This window comes from Phaethon lepturus, unplaced genomic scaffold (assembly GCF_000687285.1).
Source record: "Phaethon lepturus isolate BGI_N335 unplaced genomic scaffold, ASM68728v1 scaffold44999, whole genome shotgun sequence".
Lineage (NCBI taxonomy): Eukaryota > Metazoa > Chordata > Aves > Phaethontiformes > Phaethontidae > Phaethon > Phaethon lepturus.
This window is the reverse complement of record NW_010563627.1, coordinates 1-10,742: the sequence shown is the minus strand read 5'-3', so window position 1 is coordinate 10,742 and position 10,742 is coordinate 1. Positions and strand designations below refer to the sequence as shown.

The 10,742-nt window shown below is 41.6% G+C and overlaps 1 protein-coding gene across 1 annotated transcript; it reads left to right on the top strand.

Moving 5' to 3' along the window:
* Positions 1 to 1,228: 1,228 nt before the first annotated feature.
* On the top strand, positions 1,229 to 8,082 carry LOC104626642 (DNA polymerase delta subunit 3-like; the record flags this gene model as incomplete). Its single annotated transcript, XM_010294608.1, has 4 exons — positions 1,229 to 1,284; positions 3,214 to 3,316; positions 5,808 to 5,847; positions 7,946 to 8,082. Coding segments are annotated over 4 exons (336 nt in total), but the record flags the coding sequence as incomplete, so codon positions are not given.
* Positions 8,083 to 10,742: the final 2,660 nt, after the last annotated feature.

Here is a 10,742-nt window from a genome sequence, read left to right as displayed (position 1 = left end):
TGCCCCTCAGGGCTGTTTGCTCAGGTTTTACTCATCTTTGGGGATGGATGTGCGGTGCCTGGCTGCGTTTGCAGTGTTTGCTTTTCCGCAGGTCACAACGTAGAGTTTATACGGCTTTCTTGTCAAGCTGGACAGAAAGCGCTTTTCTTGTCAGGATCCCCCCGCCCCCGACTTTAAATTACTTTAATGCCTTTGAACAGAATTGCTAATGGCATCATTTGTGTCACAGGAAAAGCAGCTCCCTCCAAATTCCTTATGTTTCCTAGCAGGTGAGCCTCAAAAAAAAAAAAAAACCCACCACACTTTAAAACACTGCAGTGTTTTAGTTCAAGGTATAAATGACACAAGTGTATAAAATAGTGGGGTTTTTTCCATGAAAGGTTGAAGCAATCTGGACCGCTATTTCAGCTGAAAAGTAAAATTGCTACTTATCATCTGTAGCTTCTTGAAGCCTTGCTATTTTTATGACAATTCAGAAAAACAGTAGGCACATGTGCCAGTGTGTCTTTCAAAATAAAGTCTTTTGCCTAGGAACTGATAGAGTAAAGTTAATGCATCTTGACTGTCAGTTGTATCAACATGTGTTAACATGAGCTGCCTACATTGTTATAGTTTATTTCAGTAAACTGCTAGACTAATAACAATTTAATTGTTGTATTTGAGACAGGAGAGGCCCTAGCCTGAGGATAGTTTAAAAAGGCAAAGCAGGAGGAGAAACAGGTTTAAAAGATGTGCCTTCTTTAAATAATACGGCAAGTCAGTGGGCAGGGCTGGGTTTAGAGCTGTAGTCTCTTGAGATTTGGCAACCGTGCTGTCAGACTTGTGATGCAGCTGGAGATCTTGGTATCAGAAATATGGTAAAACCTGAGTAGTTGTTTGGGAGAGCAATAAGAGCTTCTCACAATTAAAAATTAATTTTTTTTCTCAGTTGTGAAGCTAAGCAGTGCGGGTGTTTTGAAGGGCTTTTATTTTTACAATGGCATTTCAAGAAGTTGTTCACAAAAACACACCTTTTAGGGTAGTTTGTTTAGGTCTTAAGGATTCAATCTACTCATTAAAGCACAAGTGGGTTGGTGTCCATGTGCTCTCACTTCTAACAGGTTTTGCTGTGGGTGTCTTGGAGGGAGGTGCTCCTAAAGAGTTTGATCTACCCATGAAACAAGCAAAGGAGCGTGGTTTAACAAATCAAGAGAGGTTTTCTTACTAAAGTATTATTTTTCTTGTGCAGGTGACATACAAATGGCTAAGCTATACTCTGGGAGTTCACGTCAACCAGGCTAAACAGTAGGTATTAGTCCGTCCCACGAACCTTTTGTTTTGTGGCAAAGCCATGTTAATTACTGTTTTCATTATTGTGGTTAGTGTATTAAAATTATCTCTCTGGAAATGTTTAAAAATCCTGCGTGTCCTCTCAGGTACAGTCAGTTACGTTATTGAACAGTTTTACTCACTCTTCCTGTAGGCAGATCTTGCCTTGACTTTGAGTGTTGTGCTTTAGAGAGCAATGCTCAGCTGGACACCTTGTGCTGTTTCACACCATAAATATGAATACTTGGGTCAGAATAGAAATTTTAGTGCAATATTACTACAGAAATGTATGTAGCTCCTTGTCATCCTGAAATAAGGATGTGTTTTCTGCGCTTGGCTCCAGTCCTGCAAACAGAGCTATGCCTGTGAGAATCTGCCACCGCATATCCCAGCTTAGGATGCTGTACGTTATCCATGGATATTGCTGGGAGCAGAGTCAGGAAAATGCAGACCAGCACTAATGGTAACGCAGCTCACGTGTATGGCACACGCTCATCTGCTCTCTGATTACCCTGCTGCATAGTGCATCACCCGTTATAAATATCTGCTTATCAGACTTGGTGGGCACCGGTGGATCTCTGAAGGATGGGGAAATCAGCCGTGCTGTCAGAATGTTTTTGCTTTTCCACATAGTGTATTTTGAAGAATTGTAAGCTTTGAAATACAAACCAAAGAATGAGCTTGCAAGGATTCTGGGGCTGTTGCTATGCAGCAAGGTAAAGTTAAGCATAAGATTTGAAGGCTGGTTAAGAGTGTCAAGTCCCAAATACAACTATTTTCTCTCCTTGTTTCTGGCTATTGCTTAGACCTAAAGGGGCATTTGCTGCATACTCAGCTGCAGTATACTGAGCCCAGCTTCACCTGTGTTGTCCAAACTACCAGAATATCAACTCGGGCATCTAATGTAATGAAGAGATTGTTTGGTCTCTTTCCTCTACGTGTGTGTGAACAATTCAGATGATGTGTAAATCTGAGTGTGCTTCAGTGGTGGTATAGACCTGACTGGAGAGCTCTGCTGGGAACAGTTCTGGTCATACAGTAAACTAGAAGGAGACAGAGAACTTCTTGCTGTGGAAAAAGATAGCCCAGGTGAAGCAGAGGCACCTTCTCATACCCTGGAAAGCAACCTGGAGATGGAGAACTCCAGTGGCATCTTTGTGCTTAAAACTCTCTCCTAGAAGCTGGAAAGTGCCTGATAACACAAGTGAATTATTTTAGTGATTGTGCTGGCTGTGACAGCATGGTAATTACAGTCTGTCTCTAGCAGTAGCAATCTTCAAGTATCTTTACCAGATAGTGTCCTCATGGAGTGTGCAGTAGTGTCTCTGCCCAGTTACGTGGGATGCTCATCATAAGTCAGTGGTGTAAGCGGGAGCTGAAAGGTTGAGCCTTGGCTCAATCTTGTCTTCACTAATTGTGCTCTTTCCTCCTATTTCTGATCACTGTGCCAGTGGGTGTAACTGGGATTATATAAATACACCTGGTAATGTGATTATGTACCAGAAATCACCAGTTTCTGTCAGGTGTTTCAGAATGCTGAGTTGTAACGAGGGAAACAGCCTTTCTTGAGGGGGAGACTTTGGAACAAGCTGCCCAGAGGATATGAGACCATCTGCAACCAACTGTTAAAAGCTTTGAGAGCTTGTATTTGTTGCACCTTTGGTTTATATAGTTATTGGACTGAGATTCTCCAAAGTGGCAGAGGAGGGTGGTGTCTCGGTAAAATGAATTTAATCCTCGTTAAAATAACTGTGCTTATATGAAATGTTTGCATGTCAGGCTGGCTTTAGTGTTTTTTTTGTGGGGTGGTTTTTTGTTTTTTTTTGTTAATGTAAGCTTTACGGAAGGGGTGGTGACAGGCTCTTTCCTTTCTAGGTGATTAACACTGGGGTTTTTTTTGTGCAGGATGCTGTATGATTACGTAGAGAGGAAACGAAAGGAGAATTCAGGAGCTCAGCTTCACGTCACCTACTTGGTAGCAGGAAACCTCATCCAGAATGGACATGTTGTGAGTTTTATTTCTCAAAGGTGTCTGTGAGCTCTTTGTTCTTGTGTCTTCCATCTTGTTTTGTAATCTTTGGGTTAAAAGCTGAACGTGCTCTTTTTTTCCAGTAACAGGCACAGCATACTAGGTCTTTTGTACATTTACAAAATCAGGTACTATCTCTGTCCCAGCGTACAAACGATGGGGAGGAAAGATCAGTTGGTTATGATTTGGTAACACAGTGCTGAATAATGCACCAGGTTTTTATTTAATCCTGTTAATTTTATTTAAATCCTGTTACCAGTCATCTCTCAATCCTATCGTTATTATTGGACAGCAAAGATGACAAAAACAGTCTCGAGGGGCCTGCTAATCTGTTTCCCAGGGTCTGCTGTGGAATGGAAGTGTGCTAAGTAGTGTTTGGAGAGAGCTTGGCATTCAGTTAGAATAGAATAATAATGAATAATAAATAGAATAATAAATACATACTTGAAGCTGATAATTACACCAACTTCTTTTTTATCCTGGTATACAAGAGAAACATAAGTTTAGTAACAGTGTTTTGTGTTTAAAATGCTTTGACGTATTAAGCAAAAGAATTGCTACTTAATGTGTTAATTTTTTCTCGTTGCTGTTTATCAGAGTTTGAGGAATGTCGTCTAAAATTTCAGGCAGGTATTCCAGAGGCTTTTGAAAGATGACAAGTAAATTGAGTGCCTGTTTCCCTTTGCTTACAGAAGAATTTAATAGCCAAACACTAAATGCCTTTGACATCCCACTGGGTGTCTCTTCATATATTTAGATACAGATTTAGCTATTCACATATTTCAATACCCGAATGTCTCTTACAATTAGAGTCCATAGTCTTCATTTAGGATTAAAACATCTCAAGGTGTCCTGAGATTTATTTGTAAATGGACGGGGGGGAGAATGGAGCAACAACAAACCTTTTTGGCTTTCCTAAGTAATAAATTGGTTCACATGCGTAGAACATTCTCTTTAAATCTCCATATTTGTCTGAAATTGAAGGTAATTATTTATCTCATTAGTTCTGTATAATGGATTATATTTATTTAAAGCTGTACGGGTAGTATCACATTTATAGCCTGAATTTAACAGGTTTTTCCTCCAATTTCTTTTGGAAATAACAAGGTAGCATCTCTTGACTCACTAGAACTTGGCACAGGTTTGTCAACGCATTCTATTATTTTAAAATTTGCCACAATGTATTTAAAACAAACAAGTAAGTTCTGACTTAAGATACAAATTTTTTTTTTTTTTTAATTCTGTCTTAGCAGCTTATATATTTTTAAGACAAGATCTACCAAGGTAAACATATAAAGGTCACTTTTTTTTTTTCTTGCTTTTAAAGATCTTTTTGAATACTGCAACAGCAGTGCCTGCTAAGAAAGGTGACCTGTGGGTGCAGTAAGTTGTTAGGGGCTGAGATGAAGCAATGCCAGACAGGAGGAGTTTAAAGTTCCTCAGGCTGGGTGTCTGAGCGCTAACTGGTGCGGGTGGGAGAAGAGGTCAGGTCTGGAAGATGCGTCCAGAAGATGTGCAGGCATTGGAGGAACTGGTCCTGTTATCTGGCACAAGTCAATTTTGGGTAGGAAAGGGATGCAAGTGCCTGAGCTGCAGCCCTGTGCTTGCTGGTAACCCTGCACTACTGTGTGCTGTCAGTAGGTGTAGCCACAAGGCTGTGGATTCAACTGCAAGACTTGTCTGGAGGGAGATACAGATAGAAATCACTCCCAAATAATTCTCATCGTGTCTTAAGCGCTGCATGCTCTTTACTTGCAACTTTTTATCCGCCTCAGTGAGGGACTGAGATTCTCAATCTTTCTTTACCATTTCAGGTTGTCTACATTTTCATGCCTCTTATTTGCTGGCTGGTCTGTGGTATCAGTTAAACACAAAACTAATGGTTGGGTTTTGTCCAGTCTACCTCTTTGGATACTCTCTGTTTTAGCCTCAGCCTGTTAAATGTCATAGAGCAGGTATAGTCCGTGAAGACTAGCTGTAGAGCACGTTTCCAAAAACATTCATATCTGGCTTTTAAATTAATGCTTGATTTGTCATAGTGTTTTGCTTCTCTGGTGCTATGTCTGTGCTACAGATTGCTATGTTAGAGTTTACTGGCAATCTAAATACACATGGGTGATGTGGGCTAGTGCGGCAGATTTCGAGCAGTTGGGTCATCAGCTGTGTTAGTTTGCTTTTCTCTGATGTGCTGTGCAGATGTGTCTCATCTCCTGGTGTCAGGAATGGAGGACAGAAGATTTCTTTAGGGTTGTAGTCATCTGTGAAACCGCCTATTAGAAAAGTAGAAAGATAGAGCTTTAAAAACTAGTGGCTAATGACTGTTTAAAGGCATTAGCAGTGTTCTTTGCAGCTATAAAGCTGCAGGTATAATCGGTAGACTTTCCTATTCAATAGATAACTGAAAATACCAGTCTTACTTACAAAAGATCTTTTCAAGTTTTAAGATTGCAATTTATTTATTTTTTTACAGTGCCACAAGGTTGCAGTAGTGAGAGAGGATAAACTTGAAGGTAAGCAGATCGTGAAAATTATGTGGTTTTAACTTTTTTCTTTGAAAGAACAGAAAAATGAGTAAAGCTCAGAACTTGCCAGCTGCACGTAAATGCCTAGTCAGGCTGTTGGGTTCAGGTGTGTACTTTTTTGTACTAACTTTTTCTCAGAACTTTTAATATCTGAGCCAACAGCTGTGTAACTTCACAGACTTGTGATTTGGGTCTGCCTTTTTTTGTTGTTTTAATGTTAAACATCTTAGTCTTTTCCACCTCCCTGCCACTGACAGATGGCTTCTCCTCAAAGGTAACAATACCTGAGTAGTGTACAGCAGTGTCTCACAGCATTTTAGAACAATTATGAGCCTTCAGGCTCCCAAGGATGCTGAAGCAGATAAGTCTAGTCACTGGTTAAATGCAATTGCAGTCTTTGTTTTCCCCGAGTGACATGGATGTTAGTTAAATGTCCCATGAGAACATTCTCAGTTTTGTTTGGGGTATTCACTTTCACATTGAAAGGTGAAAAAACCCCACTACTATTAACACTGCTTTGTGAAACTGCTCTCCATGCACTGTCTGTTGTCTTACCATCTTTCCAGGTCTGGTCCTGCTGACGAGATCTGATCTGTAGCAATTGAAATACAATTACAGACTCTTCATCATGTTCAAATAACATCTTTGGCATTTGAGAACATACTGCAGCATTAGTGACCTTAAATATCCATACTAATGATTTAACTTTCCTTGAAGGACTTGTGTTATTTATCCCTTTTTGAAATCTGAAGTGGATTTCTAACTAAAGTTGTCTTCATCAGGGTAGTAGAATGTCAAGCAGTGCAACTACTATCTGTCATGTTTGTTGAATTACGTGTGCTGCGTAATGTTCTGTTTTACTGTGGAAGAAAGGGTTGTTCATGGTTTTTGTATTAGAAGACAGGCCAAAGGTATGACTTACATCTGGAAGAGGCTGAGATTTGTGACGGGAGTAGGGCTGCGTAGTCTAGGACTGGCCCCAAGAAATGATTACTGTGTGTATTTTTACAGTGCCCTAGAAGCTCTGTCTCAGACCAGGACTGTGTGGAAAGAACAATATAAGCAATGAACAAAGAATTCCTAAAAAACAACCCTTGTCTCAGGGGGCTTACTGTCTAAATAGCACAGAAGAGACAAAACATTGATTTCAGCAGACTACTAGAGAGGACACTGTGACACTAGCTGATACAGTGGATGCAACCTTAATGGCCAAAAGCAATTCCAGCAGGGTAAAGTTATCGCTGTCTGTTTTCTTCCTTAGCTTTAGGTAGTCATATAGATATTCTGGATCCCAAACACCAGATATTTTGAAGGTAAACGCAGAGACATTGCTCTTAATTCATTTGTGTAAGAACCAAGAGTGTATAGTGGAAAGCATCCTTGTGGCGTCAGTTAACTTGAATTCGCTACTGTGTCCAGGAAAGATGTGGACCTGTTGGAGCAGGTCCAGAGGAGGCCACCAAAATGCTCTGAGGGCTGGAACAGCTCTGCTGGGAGGACAGGCCGGGAGAACTGAGGGCGTTCAGCCTGGAGAAGGCTCCAGGGAGACCTTATTGCAGCCTGACAGGGCTTAAGGGGGGCTGAGGAGAAAGATGGGGACAGACTTTTTAGCAGGGCCTGTAGCGATAGGACAAGGTTGTAACGGTTTTAAACTAAAAGAGGGGAGATTTAGACTAGATCTAAGGAAGAAATTTTTGACACTGAGGGTGGTGAAGCCCTGGCCCAGGTTGCCCAGAGATGCCCCATCCCTGGAAACATCCCAGGTCAGATCGGATGGGGCTCTGAGCAACCTGCTCGAGTTGGGGATGTCCCTGCTCATGGCAGGGGGTTGGACTAGATGGCCTGGAAAGGTCCCTTCCCACCCAAACCCTTCTGGGATTCTCAGTTAGTGAGCATTGGAAGAAGGGACAATTACACATTTTTGTATTCACGTCCTTGCTGTGAAGTGGTCTGTCAGTCTTTCTCCATCCTTGGTAGAGCCTGATACTTAAAGTTGCCACCTGATTCTGTAAAGGTTGTGCTAACAGAGGACTCTCTTTCCCCCCCCCCCCGCAATGAAGTCTAAGCTAGCCCCGATCCCCCCCAGCAATGAAGTCTAAGTTAGCCACGATCGCGAGTGTGCATGTCTACAGCATTCAGAAAGCCTTGCTCAAGGACAGTGGGCCACTCTACAACACAGACTATGATATTGTCAAAACAAACCTGCACAACTGCAGCAAGTGAGTTGAGTCTTGTTTTTTCTTCTTATGCCATGTGATTTGAGACTGAGATGTTGCTACATAGTGCAGTTCAGCAGAAGTCAATGGTTACCAGATATGCCTGGATTTTTAGAAAGCTAGAAAAAGATACCTTCTAAGTCATGCCAGACCAGTCCCCAGACAGTGTATTGTATGATTGTTTCGTAAACTGAGCTATTTCCAGCTTACATTTGGTTCACTTGCTCCGTTACTCCAATGGGCAGATGGTTCCAGTACCTTTCTTCTCTGATGGCTAGAAACCTTTTTCTCATTTCCAGGACACTTAATCATGACCATTTTTATCCAGTTCTCAGTCACACAGTAAGAGTAAATCGAAACAGACTTACAAAAACATGAGTGATGTGCTCAGCAAAGCACTGACATGAGTTTGCTTCCTGTTTTGTGAGACTGTTTTCGTCCACTGGACTCATCCACCTCTCTGAAGATGTCTTACAGGCATCATTCTCCATATATAAGATGAGAGCCTGAGGCACAGGGGAACCATACAAAACAGACCAAGCAGCACAAGAGAGGTCCTGGAATTCAGAGGGACTTCAGTCTCCAGGGGTCATTGTCTATCCTCTTGAACAGTGCCTGGCAGCTGTGGCTTTTCATTTATATGTCGTTTCCACCACAACAGCCTCAGCTTGATGTAATCAGTACGTACGGTGCCATGACCAATCTGGTTTAGAAGGGGGATGCCTGAATGTTGTGTCATAGAAAGAGTATAGAATTTGAAAGTAGAAACGTAGCTGTCTTCAACGTGTTGACAAGAGAGTGACTGACAAAATAATGTCCTAGAAGCTGTGTGTTTCAAATGTGAATGTCAATACCCTGGTAAGTGCTAGAAAACCCTGCTTTAATGAAGACGCATGCCATAGGCTTGGCTGCAGTTGCCTTGTTCCAGTCTGTTTACTCTCGGGCACCCCTGCATGGTGATACTTGTGTCTTAGCAGAGTCTGCCTTTCAGACTTGTACATCCAGAAGGTTTAGACAATTCAGGCTCTGAAGTAGCTTTCTGAAGCCTCTGTGTAAATCCCTGCCTGTCTTTTGGAGCAGAATTTCCCAAGCAAATTATGAAAAGTTCAGCTTCTTCACCTGTGACCTGGCTGAGCTAAATTCAGACTGACCCTATTCCCTCTCCCTTGTTGACTACATGAATTGTCTTTTACACTGGAGACAAGAGTCCTGCAATACCTGCAAAACACAGGTTTAACTATGTGCATGTTTATAGCAAACAGAACCCACTGGCTTCTTATGCTTCCCTCTCAGTCCATATATCTCACAAGCTCTGGGGCATGGATCTTTATTCTCTTCTGTGTTTGTATGGGAACCTGTTACACTGTGAAGATGGTGGAGGTGGCTAGATGTTGTACTAATATAACTAACTGGATTTAATGTGTGTTGCTAATGTCAGCTTTCCAAGCAGAAGCAGCTCCTTGCTTGTAGAGCATAGTCCAAACATTGCTTATTTTTTCAATGGTTATTTAGTGAGTTTTGGATCAAGCCCATAAGCTATAGTCACGCAGCAGCATTAAGGCAGGCTAACTTCCCAAGAGCCTGGAATGTGTGAGGTTTAGATGTGCTTGCTGCACAGTCAATATAATGTTGGACGATAAAACGTTATTTGTTATCTGGAGGGTTGATGATGTTGCTTATGGGTGAGTGTATAGGAGGAGTGAAAGCTGCCCTGAATGCAATGTTGACCATGATGAAAACAGATTGAAAGTATAAAGGGAAGTAGGAATATTCTTCTTCAATGTCTCCTTTCCTTCCTTTAAAGGTTTGAATGTCAAGAGATTGGTGCTGCAGCCTGGAAATGCTGTAGAGATGGTGTTGTTTTGTTAATGCATTTCAGTTCCTGATCTGAGTAGAAGTGGACTGTGCATGTGAGCCACTAATGCTGAGGCACAGAAATTAATTGGCAGAAGACTGGTTTATTTCTTATGCAAATAAAGATATGCTGTGTAATTCAGTGGATTGGAAGGCGTGAGTCTGTGCTCTTTTGTGGCATTTCTGTAGGAAATCTGGAAAGCCTCGCCTGTGATTTGCACAGTGGGGAGTAGAGTTCAGTTATTTTTGGGTACTGCTATTCCTGACTGTCAGGGAATTGTATTGTAACTGTGAGCACATCATTTAGTTCTTATATCCCCGTATCCCCAAACAAATCACGTTTCAGACTGTTACAAGCTGAGATGTATCTCTGTCTACTAGTGATTATATGGAAATGACTTTATATAGCTAAGTCTGAATGTCCTGGCTATCTTCTGAGCTGTTTCAGTAGTTTAGCTTCAGTTGTGATTTACTTACCTGGCCAGTACAATTGTGGCTGCTTGTTGCAGCAGTAGTGGACTCCGTCAAAGCATCTGAAAGTTGTAAATGTTTTAGATCATCAGGCAGCGGTACAATTTATGCTGCAAACTTTAGAGAGCGTAACCCGTTTAGGAATAAAATGCAGTCTGCTCCATCTCCACCCTGGGTGTGGAGACAGGCTTTTTCCCCCCCATGAAATCTGAACAGCTTGTTTAGCATTTGAATGCTCTGGCTGTTGCTGACAGGTTCAGATGATCTTTTCAGTAGAGGTCTCCATTGCTCTCATTCTGTGCCAGCCTTTCTTGTCCCATGCACAAATTAGACTGCTTCCCC